Source organism: Ischnura elegans, chromosome 4, assembly GCF_921293095.1.
Source record: "Ischnura elegans chromosome 4, ioIscEleg1.1, whole genome shotgun sequence".
Taxonomy (NCBI): Eukaryota; Metazoa; Arthropoda; class Insecta; order Odonata; family Coenagrionidae; genus Ischnura; species Ischnura elegans.
The window spans coordinates 35572347-35593870 of NC_060249.1; the positions used below are offsets into that span (position 1 = coordinate 35572347).

The 21524-nt window shown below is 40.1% G+C and overlaps 1 protein-coding gene across 4 annotated transcripts in view; it reads left to right on the plus strand.

Annotated features, from left to right (window-relative positions):
* The window catches only part of LOC124157268 (chromatin-remodeling ATPase INO80), a 189290-nt gene that overhangs the window by 147552 nt on the left and 20214 nt on the right, over positions 1-21524 (plus strand). For all 4 annotated transcript variants that reach the window (XM_046531843.1, XM_046531841.1, XM_046531842.1 and 1 more), the window contains exon 29: positions 4568-4864. In XM_046531843.1, the coding sequence (XP_046387799.1) occupies positions 4568-4864 (297 nt within the window). The remainder of the gene's footprint in view (positions 1-4567; positions 4865-21524) is intronic.

Below are 21524 nucleotides of genomic sequence, written 5' to 3' on the forward strand. Positions count from 1 at the left end.
AGAACGAAGATGCTGGGTTCTATGTTAAATGGGTTGGGCTTGGAAGTGTAATGAGGTTACTTCAAGTCCTTTCAAATCTAGTGAAGTGCACGTTTTTGTCGCACTCATTCGATGTGTTGGTCATAATTTTCTTAGTCTAGTGAAGCAATAAGTTTACTCATAGCATTTATCCTTATCGTAAGCAAATTAAAAATTTGTCATGAAATGGAAATTGAATTTCTGCATGGGATTGATCTGTTTTTTAATCATTGGTTTAAATTCCTCCTCAATTCTCTCGCCTAAGCTAAAGTCATGGTATTTTTTGTTGACAAATTCGTCTTATTTAACACCAAAATATCTCCTCTCTTACTTAATTATGAATTAAATGATTTTCAGTGTAAATGGGATTCAATGGTTAATCCGATTCATAGGCCTTCTTATTAACTTTATTTGAGCTTAGATTCTTCTGTTAATCCCGATCCTTATCAAGTAATCCTTCACATCCCTACCCGCTTACCAATACTTCGTAAGGATAAAAAAATGTAGCATGTCACAGCGATGACCCGGTGAAATAAAGGAATAGCATTGAAATGAAAAATACGCAACCAATTTTCCCTGGAAATTATTTATTGGTACGACGCGTTTCGACTCTGAAACGCGGTACGACGTTACTTCGTAGAAGTTCCTTATATTTCTGTTGATATCCGTATTTTTTCACGGTATATTTATTTGCCTTTCAATCGGTTTATCGTAATGGCTTTTTCGTTTTTAGGTACAATATTATAAATCATTGTATGAATATGAAGGTGTCACTCTAATTTAATGCTAGTTCGTATTCCGCTAAAATTAAATTATATTGTATGCTGCAATTTGTAAAATATTAATTCTACTATCTAGTAGCAGAAGATACGGCTATGAGTTGTAACCAGTTGTTCGCTTATTAAATTGTGGCTAAATTGTAGGTGCATATATCAGCAGAAATATTCATGGTAAAAAATTCCTGGAGTAAAGGTCATATAATGCAAAAAGATTTTTTTTGCCAACGTTTCGGTTTATTTTAAAACCTTCCTCAGGGCTATGAATGAAAAAATGAGAGTATCAATATTTATACATAAATAAAGGTTACAAAACAGTTTTCTTACAATAATATAATAAAAAAAATGAAAAGGGAATGCACAAGAATTTTGATATACCTAGTTTTGCACATATTTGTTTATTGATAGTAGGTAACTATGCTATTACCAACTTAGTTACCATTAATTTCGATTAATTAAATAAAAATAAATTTTGATAAGGTTTTCAATGTGTGTTAAGAATTCATTCTATTTTACCTGAAGATGGTACAATGCGGTAATGCACGCAAATAAATATGACGTGGAATATTACGCATGTATCAGCATGGAGCCCAGCCGTGGCAGTTTTCACCTTGAAAGATATTATGACCCATTCTCACATCCTTCGCTTTCCCTGTCGTGTGTGTACCTTCTCCTTACTCTTACTCGGAAAGCACCTCTCCGCGTGCCGTGTACCAGGTGCCTCCTCCTCCTCGGTTGCGTTCCCATTGCGTGCGCGTGCATCTTTCGCCGGAAGTCTCCCGCCGAGTCCATTTGTTCGCCTCGGAGAGAGGAGACCCCGAGGAACGCGTGCGGATTACTCAATGCCCGGAGCATTGGGACTCGGCGGCGCAAAGTAGCCCTTCCATTCAATCCTTTGAGCCCCTTCCCCCTCCTCCTTTTTCGGGGATGTCTCTGCACTGGGGGGGTCCTTCTGTCTGAGGCGTCTGTTCGCTCCCACATCCACCCGCTCCTTTTCGCAGCCTGCGCCCTCCTCAGCCCAACCCATTCGTCAGGGCATCTGTGAATTGGAATAATTTATTGCTTCCGTCTATGAGCACTCCGTCTATGAGAGGAAAATATATCGTTAGAGAATTAGGGAGTCATGCATAAGTAATCCAAAAGTAATATTGTGCATAGTTAACATGAATGAAGGTGCACTATTATAATCCATTTTCGGGTGTACGTCTGCGTGCTTAATATTTGTCTCAACGTTTCATTCCACTTACACCCGAACAACGTACACCCGAAAATGGATTATAATAGTGCATCTAATCGCTGCGAAAACCTTAAAACTAAAATATGAATGAAGGTATTAATTTTTTCCAAAAATTTGCTTAACCCCTTCCACTTAAATTTATTTTCTGAACATCGTGCTCTTATCCTCAATTTATTATTTTTGATTCTTTTTAAAAGGAATGGTAGGCATTGAAATGATATATTGTGGTTTTTAATCAGCGTAGAACAATGAAATAAAAAGTAATCATAATTTCATATGCCTACTTCGTATCTAGTTACGTACATCGAGAACACAGCTATCGCTACTCGCATAGTATCATTTGATTAGTTCCAAATACATCATATTTCATGAAGTATAAGTTCTTCATATTCTTCGTTAACATTGTTAAACTTTCAAAATATTGATATTTTTGCCCTAAAATTGTGTTAAAATTTGAAAATCCGATGATGAGCCACACCCGTCATTTGGCATCGGAAGTTCAAGACGAGCTGGACTCGTCATTTCAGCGCAAGGGGTTAATTTTCATCGTTTCCTCCCAAGCATACAATTTCAGGGACATAAGCGAGTATTTATTAAAGAATGAAAGGCGATAGGCCTTAGTAGAATTTATTGCTTTTGTCTATTAACGCACTAAGACTGTAAGAGCATTAGGGAGGTAAGTAAATGTAACCCATTATGTTGTGCATAGTGAACATGAAAGACGGTATTAATTTTACCCAGAAATTTGCTTAATTTTGATGGCTTCCTACCAAGCATACAATTGCATGGACACTAGGCAGTATTTATTAAAGAATGAAAGGTGGTAGACCTTTGTGAAAATTGAAAATCAACTCCGTATTAGGGAGAGGATACAAGCCGGTTTAATTCGCAAAATGCTCCATATAAATCTATCCGAACCGGTAGTCAAAAGTAATCTTTTTCTTATACCCATTTTTGTATGCTTCAAATGAGGATTTACGTTCTTTATGCTGTTATCGGAAGCGAACCAAATGTAAGTTTTGCCGAATAAATTTATGTTTGGCGTTGGGGATAGATGATTCAATTTAAATCCTATGTTCTGCTCTCAATGCCAGGCTTATATCCTATTCAGGTGATCCTTCGCATCAACGGGTTGAATGTGTACATCTTTAATTTATTTTTTTAAAGCCACCCCACCCCGTCCGCGTCCGACGGAGTCTGTTCCCTCGCGTATCCACGTGCTCCTTTTCGCAGCTTGCGCCCTCCACGGCACAAGCCATTCGTCAGGGCATCAACGGGTTGAATGTGTGTCTGTATCTTTAAATGTGTTTTTTTTTCCTTCTTCTTATTTGAATCCTCGCCACCTTTCCTCCGATGCGCAGCCGTAGTGGGAGTGTTACGGCGTCGGGCCTGTTTCTTTTTTTTTCGTTGGGCGAGCAGTTGCTATTGATGTAACATTTGGTGGTGACCGCCCCTCTCCTCTGCGTCCCTGAAGTGGCGGGTGCAATGCCGGCGAAGGCTGTGTCCCTTCACATCCGGACGCACCTTTTGGTTCCTTTGCCGTGGTGCGGGTGTCGGAGCGGCGCGTGGTCCGTCACTATTTTCGTTGAGGGGCGGGCGGGCTTCTCGGAAACCCCTGAGGTGTCTTTTGTTTTCGGATCCACGTCAGGAGGGGCAGTAATGGGGGTCGATGGGGGTGAGGGCAAGTTGCGTTCCCTTTTTCCCTTCCACGACGGTCAGTGATGGTCAGATTGTGAGCTCGTCAATTATGCTGGTAAGTGCAGCCGGTTGGTCTTTCTATTGTGGTCTTCTCCGAAGGCTTATCTAGGCTCGGCTCTACTCATGTCCTAGAAGCGTATGCCACACCTTTTCTTTCACGTCCGTCACCAATTAGGACATATGTTTTACTCACTCTCCCACACCTGCCCAAAGCTATTTCAGTTTTATGTATTTAAGCTATTTCAGCAGTACGTTTTCTTCGAGTAAAATCAAACAAGCTCGGTGTTGTTAATAAGAAGATAAATTCGTGTCTTAATGAGTTCATTTTTGACTTTTGGGCTTTACGGAGATTTAGTCTGTAGTTAGTGGTGTTTATTATTCTTGGGCGTTCAGATTATTTAGTGAACTCAATTCAAATCATCATCATCATCTTCTTCGTAAAATGGTATGATTATTATTGATATTGGAATGATTTAATCTGTGGCATAGTCTGAATACGATTCTTGGAAGAGAGATACTTGGAAAAATGATACTCATCGCGAACACTGCGTACAAGCAATGCTTATTTACTAGACCCTTTGATGTATGAAAGGAGTAATTATTGTTATATGATTAGTTAACTATATTTTTAAAACGGATCTCAATTTTTTCTCGATAGAACTTAAATTTAATTAGACTACCACCCGAAACCTATCTTTGGTCTGAGAGTTTGGTGTTTAGTCACTCAAACTTTCTATTTTATCGCAAAATGAGTTTTGTTTTTGTCAGTGGATTTTCACAGAATCATAAACATATTTCTTGTTATTAATCTCCCATGCTCTTATCAATGTCCTTTCAGACGGTGAGCTGGTTCTGAAGCCGCGGCGAGGGGGCAAGCGGGGTCGACCCCGCGGAGGGGGCGGTGGCCCCGGGAGCAGGGGCGGCAGGGGCAGCAGGAGCAGCATCCGCGGTCGGGGCAGGGGCGGATCCGAGGGCCTCCTCATGGGAGAGGCGCCACTTTCACCCTCTGGGTCCTCCGGAGGCTCTCCGGGGTCCCCCAGGATACCAAAGACCCACTCGCACCGACCGCGAGGCGGCAAAACGACTCCGGGGACGACGAAAGCGGCGGCCATCTCTATGGGATCGCATGGAAATGGTGAGTACACGCTGAATTTGCATTGGTTGTCTTCACTGATGAATGATGTGCACTTTTGAGCATGAATTAATTTTTTTTTAGATTGTTGTTTTCCTCCAATGCATTGAAGAAGCTGCCACTTTTGATGTAGCGGGTAGTAAAAATAACATGATTCGAATTGCATCACGATATACTCCTGAGCAATCGGAGAGTTCGCCTTGACGTCATGCGCCAATCCGTTTCTCTGACTGTTAATATCTGCCTCAATAACTTCTTCATCTACTTACTATCCCGTAAGCCACCTAAAAAGGGGTTTTGGAGGGGGTGCCAGGACACCAGCCAGCAGGACCATCCACGGGTATATAACCCGGTCATTTTTGAGGATCGTCGTCGTTTACGCATAATAAGGAAATGCTCTAACGAAATTACGATTAGCATTTATTAAAGTCCTTTATTGTTCGGGTGAAGAACGAATTACCATATTTATCCGTTCGGCTAAATATCTCTCTTAAGATATCGCTTCTTTCAGAATCTGGAAATACAGTGTGGCTCTAAAGGCCGCTTTACACGGTGAATGATCATTCGAATGAAATTCATTCGCCGGTACCGCTATACACGGTGTATGGTTTCGGCGAATTTTCTGCGCAGAAATGATGCACACTGGTGCCACTTTCGACAGTGTATTTCGATTCTAACGATATATCCGACCGTTTCTGACCACATGATTTGTTTTGGAAGTCGCAGACGACGGAATGCTTCGTTTACATGTGCGCTTCGATATACTTCTGTATTGCTTTGACTTTCGGTGGGGTATGACGTACTAAGTAATGAGAGGAATTAGAACGGTACGTATTGATAGCGGAAAACCACTTTAATGAATCGTGCGTTTTGTGATCCCGTAACGAAGTACATAATTAGTTGTTTTCGCTGCAGAGCAAGGATGATTATGCTTCAAGATAGTGCGCTCTAGAACATGATCATAAGGAAACTTACTCTTCAAATGGCTACCCGAGGTCTTTTCCCTTCCGATTCATTAAATTATAAAGTAAGTGAAAAGATAATTTGGGGCAAAACTGCACGTTGCTTCTCGCTCAGAAAAATCCTATCTTATGGAGACGAGTCCCGTATTGACGCCGCATCTCCCAGCTCCAATAAAAAAAAACACAATAAGCGTAAAGCAAAAGCTCCACAAGGGTGAAGGCCGGTCGACCATGAGTTTTTATGTTTGGGGCCCCTTCAGGTACACAGCCTTCACAATGCAGTCGAGCAAAGATCATTTTTGTGCGAGAGAAGAAAGGTAACGGGAAGAGAAAAAAGGAAGCGACCTGCTCTATTTTCGAAAGAGTGCGCTTCAGCATCCTCATACTTTCTACAATGAAGTAGGCTCCCTATTATTACCCTATTTAGAGGACTGATGTTTGTGAATTTACTTTCTTTCAAAGTAAATATTAATGATTTGAGCTATCGCATGAGTTACTATGCTTTCAAAGTTTATATATATGATCTTAAAATTCCGAGGTGGTGCCAATGGCAAGATGGACGCCGTGCGCTCATATCATTCACGGAATCATTCAAGCAAAGTAGGACATGCTCGAAATTTCATTCGGGCGAGTTCCTTGAATGATTAGAGATAGGGAATATTGTGAACCCATAGGTGAGCCAAGATAACGTAGCGGCTCGGTTTGGCTTGAATGTGTTCACCGAATAAACAGAGATTGTGTCATTAATTGGGACCTTCATCCGAAACTTTAGCGCTCAAATCATGAAATATAGTTTAATAATTGTAAATTAAACAAAATATAGACGCAATCGAGGAGAAACACGACGTTTTTATTCATTAAATATCCGAAATGTTATTTCCGAATTACCCACTTTAGACAGTTGATGTTTGTGAATTTATGTTCTCTCAAAGTATATATTAATTATTTGAGCTATTTCATGGGTTGCTATGCCTCCAAAGTTTTTATATATGATATTAAAATTCCGAGGTGTATGCCAATGGCAAGATGGACGCCGTGCGCTCATATCATTCACGGAAATCATTCAAGCAAATTAGAACAGGCCTGAAATTTCATTCGAATGATCATTCGAATGATCATTCGAATGAAATTCCGCAAATATTCCTTATATGCGTTTCCCGCGAGAGATTCGAGGTTATCGTAACTGCCAGGTACTTCACTTCGTTCGTTATCTTCTTCCGGTATTCAAGTCGTCAGTTGCGTGTAAGAACTGGTAGTGTAAGTAAGTATGTAGTTGAGTTTTCAGTGCTATGACAGAACTTGCAGGTGTACATGATACCACATTTCTAGGATTGCAACTATTTTGCAACTAACGGTTTCGTATGCAAATTTTACCATCGTTATATAATATTTACTTCTTCTTCGTCTTAGTATATATTAATTTTGACCCATGGATCACATTCGCACCGAACATGTATGTATGAAAATAATTCTGTAGAAATGAGGTTACTAAGTCTTCATGTTTGTTTGCTTTTGTCGGCCGAGATGACTTGCTTACACTTAAAAATCTTGGTGGTGATACGGTGAAATGGAACCATAGCCTGTGAATGAATTGTCATCGGGAGCGTTTTCCGGCAACCCAGAAGTATTTTCAAGTTTGAGCTTTAATTTTTTTGAGTTGCCGCACTGTCCTGCCCGCTAATGGTTGGTAGTTTTAATCATGATAGGGTATAATCTTTGTAAATTGTTTAATTTGTGAGAAGTTGAGAGGACTACTTGCGGAAATATTTTTACGACCGGAGGCTTTTCGCAACCTTTCAGATGCAGTCAGCAGTGCGCGAATTACGATTCGCCGCCAATCTCGTTTTTGCCTTTATCGTTTTCCGCCGTATCTCGCTAATTAAGCTCTTCTAGCAAAATGAGGAAAACTTGAAGCAGTGTATGGAAGTGATATCGTCTACCAAGTTCCTGACACGAGAAAGATTTTTTTCCCTTTCTCACTCCGGATGGGCGTGCGAGATATTGTCGCATTTCCATCGCCTTCGTTTTTATTCTTTTTATTTTCCGAGAGGGAATTAATTTCTCTTTTTGTGTCTCTCTTTTGAACCGCGACGTCGCGGAGTTGTCGCGACCCCGTAATTACGTCAACGGCGGCAGCCAGCGGGAACATCGCTTAGCGTGCAAGAATTCATAATGCACGAAAGGAGAATGACTGGAAAAGCATGGTGCGTCCCAAACGGTCGTCATGTTGGATTTTTTTCTCCTCAACATCACGTTACCTTTTCGGATATGCAGTTTTCTCGGCTCTTAAATTAGTATCGGGTATTTATATGCCCTTGTGAGGAATCGTATACGAAAAAAGATCACTTCATAGTAGTGAAATATGGTATACCGAATCTTTTGGTGTTTTTGTGCCAAATTTTATAAAAAATGATGGCATACTTGTGTCTAGCGTGCTAGTCCATCGACTGAAAGGGACTTAGCGATTGTTATAGTGTTGTTAAATGCATATGTTGCTTTTACGGATGAGAAATATTAACGATGGTCATAGCTACATTTTTTGTTATTAAACCATTTTGTTCGAGTGCATAAATAACATTGGTAAACAAAATTATATATTAATGTAATGGAAGTACTTCGATGTGGAAAAGATTTGCTAACTTGGGAGGAGGCCACTATTACATACGGCGCTATTGTCTTATCCTATCTACGTATTATTCAAATTCATTTTCTGTTTACTTTTAAACTCTTAAAACCTTGACTCACGATAGAATAGTTCGAAGTAGTGGCTTCGTACCCTCCCTGCTTCGTGTGCCAAAGTAATTGATATCCATCGGTTAGCCACCTCATACCTAGGTATTTTGAGCTAATATCTTTCACCGTACCTTACACTGCGTGGCTGTATTGGTCTTTGAATTTTGTTTACATAACGATATAAGTAAATCCCCTTGTGCAACTGGAAACACGATTTGTTTTATTTTCGTAGTGCTTCTGTTATCATTTTGTTGTATTGAGGCCATATTTTTGGGAGAAAGGAGTTTTTCTCACTCGTCCTTTTGCATAATTTCTGAAATTATACCATTTTGCATAATTTATAGGATTTCCGTTATCTTATTCCTGGTCTTATTCGTTTAGGTCTGTTTTGGTCGTGCTAAAAGACGACTTCGGGTGATATTAGTCACCGACATATTACCGTAGAGATTGTGCTGACCTTTTTCTCTCATATTCGCTTAGCATTTTCTCTACGTTCCTCAGTTCCGATCGAAACGGGCCCGAAATCTAGTGTTTTTAGAGTGAAAACGGGGGTCTTTTTTGGCGGATAATACATAATGGAGGGATTTAATAATAGTTTTGGAGGGACATAAAATAGAACTGCCTCTTTTTCCTCGAGGCACATAATGGTTTTGATTCAATGAGAGAGAGGAAGGATTATTTTATGGTGGCAGCCGTTTCCATATTTTCCATCGCATTCGTTTACGAAAACCCTTTTGCCTTCCAAACGGCATTCGCCCCTATGCTAGTCATTAATTCCCACACCACGGTCCCACCCGCATCCCTATTCAGGACTATTATTCAACCCCATCTTCCTATTTTTTTTGTACGTCCTCCTCTCTCCCACACTCACACTCGTTGCCTGCAGCAGTCCCCGCTCCATTCCTCTCCGACCCTAGGGTAGGAGCCCCAACTTTATCCTAGATGTGGGACACGTTTTATATTAGTAGGGTTGGGTTGTTAAAAAGAGTCGAATCCTCCCATCAGACCGATTATCATATTTTTCTCTCATTTTATTTTTCGTCCAAATAGGAGTGCATGAAATGCCTCAAATTTTCATGTGTCGACTGTTCTCCTGGAATATATTCTCTAATCCTTTGTCAAATCATGCCATAAATTTAAATCCAATCGTTTCATTTCGGAAACACCGCAGAATGATAGATATTTGAGTGAAATTAGGATACGTATTTCGACCATCGAACCAAACGCTGCACAAAGTACAGTTTTGATTGCTTATTTTTACCGCTGTCAAAATGTTTTGTGAATGATAGCCTAAATTTTTTTGCTTACTTTTTTCTCGGGTCTTTGTCCTTGCGGAATGAAGTTCTCCTATAAATTAAACTGGAGTCAAAAATCTTAAGGTTATCAAATTAGCATTTTAATCCATATTTTTTCAGAACGTTGAATTGATCCAGGGCGTATTCGGATTTCAATGGCCAATTACCTCTTACAAATCCGGTTGGCAAGAAATAACTTCAGTCGTGACCTAGGGTTCCACTTAAGGAAAGCGTGGAACCCAATCATTCAAAGGATTGACCAATCAGATTCGGGCTGTTACTCGGGCGGTTGTATATTTACTTACCCGACTCTCTGAACGGCGTGAGAAGCCCTGATGACGTTGAATAACTCTTCCGCCGAAACGTCGTCAGCCTTGGGCCTCATCACTCGGACGAAAGCCAGCGAACTCTCCCGCATAGCAATTCGCTGGAAAAAAGTCTCATGACATTTTTGGAATTTTTCATTATACTTGTACAAAAATTATTGATAGCGTTTGAAAATTCTTCAATGAGAATGAATCACCTAGAATCGTAAGAGAGAACCACAACCGAAGACCGGTGCAAGAAACGGAACCGAAATCAGAAAGGACAAAAAAGTGGAAGCGGCCCATCCTTACTTGTTGGCATAGATTTATTTTATCGTCATTACTAGATAAGGCTGTTCCCTAATTTTTTTGTGAAATAGCTTGATGGCGACGTTATATATCGTCAGCTGCTTTCTAGGGATATTTATCTTCTGATAGTGACTCTTTTCTCATCGTATTAATTGGTGATAAGGATACCGTAATCTAGCTCTCCCCAAAAACCGATTGGTTTCCTCAGCTGTCGTGGCCAATGCGATTAGTGTCAAAAACCCTATCGGGTTAATCTGACGGCTTCATTCTCCTTATGCAGAGGGACGTGATCTATTCCCGTTGAGTGTTTCACAAAGATCTCGTGCTTGGGCACCTTTTTTCGTCTCCTCAGCTTGCACGTATCTTTCTTGATATATAATAACCATTCAGCTTTATTTATGCCATTATTGTACAACTTTCATTGCATTATGTACGCAGTATCCAAGAAATTTACGGAAAAAATTGCCCTCGCGTATATTTTTTCACAGTGTTGTCCTGCTACCACGTTTTTGACAATTGGATGAAAAAAATCTCAAGTATTTTTGAAGTAAGTGACCGTATAAGGTGTAATTTTTTTCACGCCACTTTATAAGGGTGGATATCGACTTCTGTCCCTACTTGCAGCGGTCTATCGATTTTTTCAACCCATTATAGCCCAATTTTGCTTCTAAATAACATAAAAATGTATAAATTTTCAGCTCTATTCAGGAAAGGTATAAGCTGCGTGTTTTTTTTGTGTTGTAAAGACAGTGGAGGAGAAGGCTTTGGGTGTCAATATTCACGGAGAAGAATTAGTATGCTGTGATTTGCTGACGACATAGCACTCGAAATCGAGACAGAGAAGGATTTGAAGAAGACGTTGACAAGTATGGAAAGGACAATGGCCAGATATCATCTGAAAATCAACAAAAAGAAGACTAAAATATTATTTTGGAGCAAAATAGAGGATGTCTAGACGAATATTAACCTAGGAAAGCATTAGCTTGAAGAAGTGAAAGTTTTCTTACTTGGGAAGCCGATTTGCCAACGATGGACAAAGCAAGAAAGAAATAGTCAGTAGAATGGCGCAGGCGAGGAGGGCTTTCTACAAAAAGAAGAATATTCTTACAGCTGAGAATAAAAGCATAGAAGTAAGGAAAATAATTCATCAGATGCAACATATGGAGCATGTTTCTCTATGGAGGCGAGGCTTGGACTTTGGCAGCCGCAGGTAGGTCAAGAGTGGAAGCATTCGAAATGTGGTGCTAAAAGCTAAAGAAGATGCAGATCAAATGGATCGACCGTGTAACTAACGAGGAAGTGCTGTGAAGAGTGGGAGAAAAGAGAAGTCTTCTAAAAACCTTAAGCAGAAGACGTTACAACTTAGTTGGCCACATTATGAGACATTATAGCCTGATAAAAACAATCGTAGAACGACAGGTGGAAGGGAAGAATGGCAAGGGTCGGCCCCGAATGAGTTACATAGGACAGGATATAAAGGATGTAAAAGAGAAGAAATATGTAGCAATGAAAAGGCTAGCCGATAGGAGAGAGGAATGGAGAGCTGCGTCAAACCAATCTTAGAATTGTGGACTAATGATGATGATAATGATGAAAGACAGTGGCGGATACAGAAAAAATGAAAATGGGGGGCGCAAAGATATCTTGAGCCACCTTTACTTTTATCATAGTAAAAAATAATAAAGTCACATGCAGAGTTTTAGAAAATTTTATTTAAACTGAAAATATACGTATACATACAAGACATCGCCATCTTATGATATGAAAAAGTTTCAATTGTAGTTCTGCAATTTTCGACAATGCGGGCGGCCCCGCAAGGCGATGTCGCGCGCCCCCCATATGTATCCGCCACTGTGTAAAGATTAATGGCGAAATGTATCGATGCCTGAATAATTAATGATTGAGTAGAAAAATTTCATATTTTCAAAATGGGAAATCTTTAAATTTGATTTTTCCCAGAAGGACCCCTGGGTTAGAAAGGGATGTTAGGAGGACAAATTTGCCATGCCTCAAAATATCTTAATTATTTAAAAAAATACTTAAGTCTTAACGCTAGGGTCTTAACTTTTAGTTCGAGAGTTTAAACGTGAGACTACTGAATAACATTTTCCTGCCACCTTTGTTGATGTTGACTTGAGGCTCGACTGACACGCTGATTGAGTCCTGAAAGGGATGACTTGCGTTGTTCGGCGCTCATTTATCATCCCTCTAACGAACAACTTCCCCACTATAGAAACCCCATGGTTTTTCACACCCTCTCTGATTCGATCTCTCGGTATTTTTTCCTGCCAGTTCGGTATTGCGTTTCCGTTCCTAGTAGGTGGGAAATGTAATTATTGATCGCTTCATTTGTGGCAGATGCATATTTTCATTGTCCGAGAAGACGCTAATTTTCGGTAGCGTGTAAGCGGTGGTATTTTACTCATCTTTCGTCGATGACAGTACATTTTCTCAAAAATGTGCGTAATGGTATGCCTCTGCCGTTAAATTGCTAGCTGTTGGTAGACTTGTTCATTCGCGGAAACTTCCCCTCATTTATGGTATATCTTAGGAAATTGTAATTTCATAAGTTTTCTTTCTTGCTTTATTTTTGTAATTTTGTCGGCAGACATTCATTTACTAGTTAATAATGGCTGCGATTCAAATGACGATTAGTCGTACAAGATTGTAATATACTTAACAACACCACTTGGACACACTTTGAACGGAGTTGCCTCTCAATTTTATTTTTATTTAACATTGCTTTGGCTTTGACTACGTGTGGAAAAACCATTATAAGTTTTCTTGTATTTCCACTTCAATTTAATTAACAAGGCAGTACAGTTTCGACGCCTATAACGTCAATGTCAGATACTGGCAATGGCTGAGAAATAAGTGGACACATACATTAACCTTGAATGCTGACATATTATAATGCTTTACAGCACCTTGTCTCATACCATTGAATTCATTCACAGGTGTAAATTGAAGGTGGAAAGATGATTGAAAACTGAGGAGGGAGCTAGAGTGTTGATGAAAGAAATGCACGTTGCAATGTACTTACATTCTTACTTTTGTCCTTGATGAGAATAATGCACATGCCTTAATTGTAGAACGCAGAGGCAGTACTAACGAATGTAATAGAAGTCACCCTAATGATCTTGATAATCCAGTATACATCAGCGAATTGAAAAATGTTAAATTTGATGACGCATTTTGCTTAATTTCTTTTTTGTTCATTCGCTTTATCGTCTATATTTTCAAAATGGTTTTATTTTGTCTCTTTATAGCCCTACGAAAGGCCGTTGTAAGGAGATGGGAATATTCGGGAGAGGCATTTCGGGGGATTCCTGTAAAGGGGGTACACCAATACTGTGTCTCCCGAACATTTCGGGGGTTTTAGAACCCCTTGAACCCCTCCGTCTCCTTCTCCCTTGCTATAGAAAGCTGCTTTAGACCCACTTATGCTTGCTATCACCTGGTGATATTATCGCTCTTTCCATCGTGAAAGAGTACGAAGAAGACTCGGAAGTGCGAGCAAAATACACGCTTTCGATTTTAGCTGAGTGGACACGTGCGTGAAACTTTGCCCAGAAAAATTAGCAATGGGTTTGCACGGTAAACATGAAATGGGTGCGGATCAGTCGGACAATGGATCACTTCCAGCTCTTCAATCGTGCGTAAACATTGAGGCGTTGGCCAATGAAACCCTCAGCTGCCATCTCTCTCAACGAGACTGACCGTTGAGTCTGGGCTCCTCTATTGTTTTTGCCTGGAGGACATAACCATTCCTACCCTCTTCTACCATGGGTGTCCGGGGCGCGTGTAGGTGGCGGGCCGTCGGAAATATATGCGGGCAATCAGCTGTTTGAGCATTGGCAGGGGTCATTTTTGAGGTTGTAGAGATTGAAGGAGGGTCGATGTCGGCCAGGTGATGGGGTCGACGTTTGTTCGGCCAATTTTCGTCCTCGGGCGGGGAAGAGGTCATAGGATATACCCCCTAATCTCCGTAAATACATAAAACGTTGAATTTATGCCTACCCATGCGTCCGACAAGGTGGCAATTAGACCCTTGATCTTGTTATATGAAATAGTACAGACTATTAAAAAATGAAATTTTATTTCGCCGATGGCGATACTACGTTTCAATACATGTTATACCAAATGTTTTGTGTGCAATTAGGTTACTCACGGTCAGTTTAATTTGGGTTTGCCAAAAAATCATACTTCAAGGAGGATACCCTGAGTTCTCGTCTGTATGTCTTTATTCGTTCAAGTAGATTACTCATGTGCAATCTAGATATATCCGTTACATTCGACATTTCAAAGTAATACCGCAATTCTTATGCTTGCATAAATGCCATGTCAGCACGCAATTATCAGCACGCCTGATATATGATTGAATTTCCAAGTTTTTGCTCTAAGACATTATGTACGTTTCGTTTCGTCCCAGAGTTTTAGTGTAGTTTTTACTAGGGATGGACGATCCAGAATTTTTTTCGGGTCCGCATTCGGATCGGATCCTTGATTTTCGGAGCCGGATCTTTCGGATCGGATATTTTCGGATCCAAATGCATTTTCAAATTCCTGACGCTGAGATTTCCCCGATGATTGTTCAATCTCTCGGGAAAAGTCACACTATGTGCCAGTCGTATTTTGCCTTTTTTTATTTTCCATGGTTGAAATTCTCTTATGCAACTTCTGCGAGAGCTTTTAAACAAAACGGTTCATGAGTAGGACAAGAATCGCATGCGACGGCGCATTCGAAGATAGAATCGGAAATCTTTCCAACCTTATGGAGCGTTGCATTCACTGAAGCTATTATTTAAAATTTCGGATCCAAATCCGATGTCTTCCGCGTCTTTGTATCCGATGTATTTTTATTTTTTATTTTTATTATATTCTCAAACCACCGTATACAGCTCGTATTGGCCATTTTACACCGGGGTGTTCAACAAATGTAACAATTAAAAGTACACAAACGACCATGCCCTGGATCGGGGAAATTTACCCAGGCGGGACTCGAACCCGCGACCTCTTGCTTGGCAGGCGAGAACGTTACCCCGCCGCCACCGAGGCCGGTATCCGATGAAGGGCAATATCCGCGGATATTTGGATCCGAGTTATCCGATCCGACCATCCCTAGTTTCTACTCGTAGTAGTTTGACTCCGATTTCGTTTCGACCCTGAGTTTAGCTCCCCGTGTTTAAATTCATATCTCTTCGTTTCTACATTTCGCTCCTGCGAACGAAAGTATTGAAATTTAACTGGTTTTGACTTTCGTTTAGTTTTACTTGACATCCCTGGTTTCTCCTAATCCTTCCTCTCACCCCTCCGTGCATGAAACTCTTCGTTTCCGTTCTTGTTTTCATCCGTGCCAGTTTTCTCGTGAGAACTCTTGTCGGTGAGCTTTATGTAAGGTGGTGATGATGCACTATGGTGTGTTGGGCGATCAAGGTGGAAGGGGTCAGGGAAAGGGACTGAGGTTCTGTGGCGTAAGTAGTTTTTCGTGGTTTACTCGCGCCTTGATAAGCCTTTTTTATATCAACCCATTCCCGAGAGCAAGATTGCGTCCGCGTGCTTCACGATCGATTAGTTTCACGATTGGTCTCAAGCCGAAGACTGTGGCTGCTCCAGTGAGCCGAGGGCCCCGAAGCCGTCTGGAATTACGAAACCAGAGCGAAGGGCTTCCTCCCGGGGGAGAGCGATGCGCTCATTGGGTCCGGCAATATATTTTTTGAAGAATCCCATTGGCTTTCTAATCAAGATCTGCCCTTCTAGTGATTAAAACTATCCGAAAATTATGTTTATCGTGCCTTCTCTGTCCCGGAGCACGAATTTCATGTTCCATGCTCGCTTCTCGTGCTGTTTATCAATGTTCCTTGGTTGTGAATAGTGAATACTGTTGATTTAACTTTTAGGAAGGTTCTTTTTCGGTTAGACTTTTCAGTTTATTTTTCGTCTCGGGGGAGTGCCAGTTTTTTTTATTAGGAGCAGAATTATCCATAAAATGGCATTGTGAAGTGTTTTCCAGTGTATTGAGGGACATGAGATTTTTTCATCACCATTTTAGGAGCGTCGATTGGATGATTTACCATATTCAATTTTTGGTTATCTATTTATTTAGGCCACCTATCGGCACGCAAATCATGTGCATTCCATTCAGAATTAGAATAAGTGTTATCTAAAAATATTCTCTTTGGATATTCGTTTAATGATGCACTATCCAAAGCTTACTATTTCAATTCCAGTTTCTTGGAGAAATATTGTCGTCAAAGATTTTATGATGAATTTAGTCGAATCTTGTGTAAATGTGTTTGGAAAATAAACCCCTCTGGTACCTTGCAAGAAAAATATCGACTTAAAAGTTAGTTTATCAATTCGCTATAACCGAAATAATTTCTTTACATTGTTGTGTCCCCATTCTCAGTTTTTGTCGCTAGATGGATGATTATTTTTCGTATCGAGGTTGGGAATGAGAAATTATTCTCGACCCACACTGATTCTGATTTTTTTCAGCTCTTTTCACGAATGAAATGTCTTCAGATCGAAAACCTTTTCACTGCCCATGGTCGCTATTCAGGATGTGACCTTGGTATGACACTCTGGTCTCTTTGTTATGGGTGGAAGGGAGCAATGACCCGATTGCACAGTTGAGTGATGAATGACTTTCATCTAGGTATTAGCCTCGACGTGACACGCTCTGCAGGTCGTGTTATAGTTGAAAGGATCACCTTTTTCAGTCCAGTAAAATATTGGCCTTCCTATTCGGAACGTTCGCCCGTGGATAGTCTTCCGAGAGGGTAATTCTGGTAAGAGACAACCTTGATTGGTTTTCTTCGAGTTTCAGGGGCCATTCGCAGCGATTTTTGACAACGTGTGGTCGAGAGACAAATTATTCTCAATAAAATTGGCCCTTTGACGTGGTCTCATAATCGAAGTTTAAATTAATGAATCTCTGCTTGCCTTATAAAACTCCCACCTCTTTTCTATTCGTTTTTTCGCAATAATTCACTCCACCGGATGGAATGTGAATAAAAATTTCTGTACTTTTGTGAATGTAGAATATTAATGGAATTTTAAGGTATGAGTAACCCCATGGAGTGCTCAGGGCATAGACATTTGACAATATGAGTATAGAATTTTTCAGTTTATGCCTCATGTATGGTTTCTAAGGTTAGAGGTGGTTTTTGTGGGAAGGGTGTATGGCGTTTCGATCTCGTCTCTGCCGATATCTTTCACTGAAGCGATTTTGACCAATGCTTACAAAAACTATTTAACATTTTATCCATGATTTATGTTACTTGCTTCCTTTCCTCGAAACCTGGTACGATGGTATCCGTTTTGTATGAAGTCCTTCATTTTCGTAATGTTAATATAGCCCAGCCGGTATTAGATATAACCGCCATAATAGACATTTGACAGTTTGATTAGGGAAACCATTGTCGTTTCTGGGTGAGCTGTGATTTTAATCCTAGTTTGTATGCTGCCGAATTCGAGAGGAAATTATTTGGGATTTGTAGCCGCGAGACATTTGAGAAAAATCTCAAATGTCTCGCGCCCATCTCAGCTTATTTTATTTTATTTTAATAAAGATATACACGTTCAGAAATACTGCCAATTTAAAGTGCACTTATAACAACAAATATTAAATAATAAAAGAATAATTATTTGATTACAAATTTAAATAAAATAAAAAAGAAAAAACATTTATCCGGCTATCTAGTCATTTATGCGATAAATATGTTAATGCCTGATGAGTAAAATTTTTAAGTGTCACACCAAACGGATCAATATCACTGGGTAGAGTATTTATTAAAAGGGAAAGCCTATGGAAAAGTGAGCGCCTAATTACAGATAGCCTGGGTGTAGGAATGTGGAGTAAAGAAGTAGATTGGGTGTGGAATGGAATCATTATGGAATCATGAAAGCCTTCGGAGCAGTGTGCTTCAGGAATCAATGTATCATCTTTACGGCATTTCAGCCTTAAGGTTTTTTTTTACATTATTAACTTCAGTAAAATCAATTTGTGGTTTTAGCTTTCGGTTAACATGTTATTTTGTGGAGAATACTCATCGTATTTAGAGTCATCAACCGACGTACCTTCTTTTACTGAGCTCGATCAACAGCATTGCTTGGAATGAGCATAACGTATCATATGATCATTTTTAATTCAATTTGTTTCGTAATTTCTGCAAAGCTGGTGGCGATCTTTCAGCTATACATATATTATTCAACAAAACTTTGAATAAAAAAGTGTATTCGATGAAAAATTTCGTGGGGTATGTTGGGCGAGAAAAGGATTTTCGACTACCTTAGTTTAACACTAGCATGCCCGAACAATCCTTAAGGCCTGTTTACACGGTACATTAACGCGTACGGGTTAATGTCTAATTCTATGAACGCGAGAATGAACGCCAAAATGCACCGTGTAACCACCCAACTTGTGCAAATGCATGCACAGAAAATAGAACCTGTTTTAATTTGGTTCATGCATTCGTACACTTTCCGTTCTGGCCCACAAAAATCATTCATGAAAATAGACATTAACTCGTACGTGTTAATGTATCGTATAAACAGGGCTTTACACCCTATTATTCCCGAGTGGGTAATTTTGACCCAGTATGACCTTTTTGCATATTTTACTCAAAATACTGAATTCCTTCCCAATTTATTTATTAAAATTGTTTACAAAGCATTTGGAAGGGTAGTAGAAAATTTAATTAGACGAAAAATATCAAAATTGTAGATGTTCTACAATTTCTATGGTGTTATGGAAAACTAGCTTCCACAAATTTATGAATACTTATCACTTTTCATCTGATGGGTTTGGGAGGTACAATGAATTTCATTGGTATTAGGTTAAAAAAATTTCAGTTACATTTTTACAATAAATCAGTATAAATCACAACGTTACATAGAATACAATGGAAAATTAGAAATGCTTCAAATGGATTTGATAGTGTGGGTCAATATGAGCCATCCGGGCATGGCAGGTGTAAGTGATGAGAAAAAAATAGAAAAAATAATAATATCAGGCCTAACTTTCGCACAGTAGTAATCCAAACCAAATCGTTAAAAATCATGAAATATGAGTCTAAAATATTTCTTCCTTTCAAAATAATCAACATAAATATTCTTTTTATGGGTCAGATTGACCCAGCCGGGCGTTCTAGTTTTAATGCCATTTCGTCGATACGACCAGTGAGCACTTACCTGTTATTATTGTCTCTTTTGTAAAATTAATTTTTTGAGATTTTTTATCTGTATGTACTTAATTAGAATTTATTCCCTTGAAAAGGTCTTAGATATTTATCCGTTATATTTTTAATAGTCCTAAAAGTTTTATTTATTTTCGTATCGTTTTGAAAAAATAAAATTAGATGCTGTGCAGGCTACCCCTGGACTCGCGTACAGATGCACGCGGTAATGCTGAAAAAATCAATTAAAAAGTTAGTGTGGAATGACGCGTGCTCCTGCTGCCATTAAGGCGTGGTCTTTAAAAAGTCTGCTCGTTATGGGCGAAACCGAATGTGTTTTTACTCCACTACCCTCCCCCTCTTCTCTTCCGGCCTAGGGCTTAAAATATTCGCCAGTCCAAACAACCATGCCCTTCCCCCCCTCTAGTCCCCTGGTGACTTTATCATTTCCACGTCCTTTTTACTTCCGTCTTTTTCTTTTTAAAGAATTTCCTGATGAGCGTAAAGCAATTGGCCCTTGAGGAGCCGCTCGTTTTGGGGAAGATTTTTTAAAGTCTGAAAGCGAGCACCCATCCCTCCCCCATCTGCCGAAGACGAGGAAGTCCCAATTTGGAAAAAATTGAAAAAAAAGAGGAGGCTGCAAGACCCCAGAGATTTTTTCCCGGAGCGTGCTGAAGCAGCTGGACTGATTTTTAACCGGACGTGCCTTCGCCGGGCATTGCAATTTCCGGATTTTCTTCCGTCCTTCCTTCCTCACCGTGGGCAGAGGTTCTCCCCGGATTGGTCCGGCAGATGTCTCCACTACTCCTCCTTCCCCTTTCCCCCAACTCCCCTCGAGGTTTTTGTTTTTGGTATTTTCGTGGCTCCGGCTGTGGCTTCAGCCTATTCGCCTGCCCCTATTGTTGTTCCGAATGATTTAGCGGTCACGGGGCCTCTGTTCCCTGACCCACTTTCCGATGTGCGGCGCACTCATTATGCTATTTAGTTACCGGCTTGGATAGCGGTCGGCTGTCGTTGCACGCAGGCGCTGTATTCAGTCCGCTTGATGCAAATCTATTTTTAAGTATTTATCCTAGTCGTGCATCATGTGAACCCGATATGTGAATGAAAACCCTAATATATATCCTACTGCGCGCTTCTTTTGTCTCTAATTTGCTTCCCAGACCAAGGGATGGCAAAGAATCATTTTGTGTGCAATTGTGTGAATTTTAACATCAAGGATGAATTTCTCATGGAATTGAAAAATAAACACGGAAAAGAAATCGATTCGGCTAAGCAACACCTCGACTCAATTTCAGTAACGATGTGTGCTGTGTGCCGTTGCACCCATATATGCAGTTCTGCGGAAGAATGATAGATTTTCACATTAGGGGTTAAAAAGGACCCAGTCGGATTATGCCGCGTCCCCAGTCATCTAGGTGCATCGCGTCGAATCGGTGCAATGTGTTTCAGAAATGGCAAGAGTCATGCCTCATGCCAATCCATTCGAGGTTGGCCCACAGATTCCTATCTGCATTTAGTGAGAGGTGAGTCGCAATTCCACAAGAAGAGACTCACTCGTATGCTTGGGAAACCAAGTTTTTGTGCATGTCTACTAACATTTAACTTTACCTAACTCTGTTGAGAAAAATATCACTTGTACGCCGTTGAGTGTAAAGTATGATGATATTGTAATGGTTCCCAGATGTTACGTAAACTATTAAGCCATGGTGAAATCTTTAAGCCATCAGGTCTCTTGTACGTCTATCAGCATGTCATTTTGTTGGAATGCGTATAAATAAATGTTTTTGTTTCCCTATTTCTTATACTGGATATCGTTTATAATTACTATTTTTGTACTCTCACAATTTTCTCATTTACGGGCTTCTTGTATATGTGAA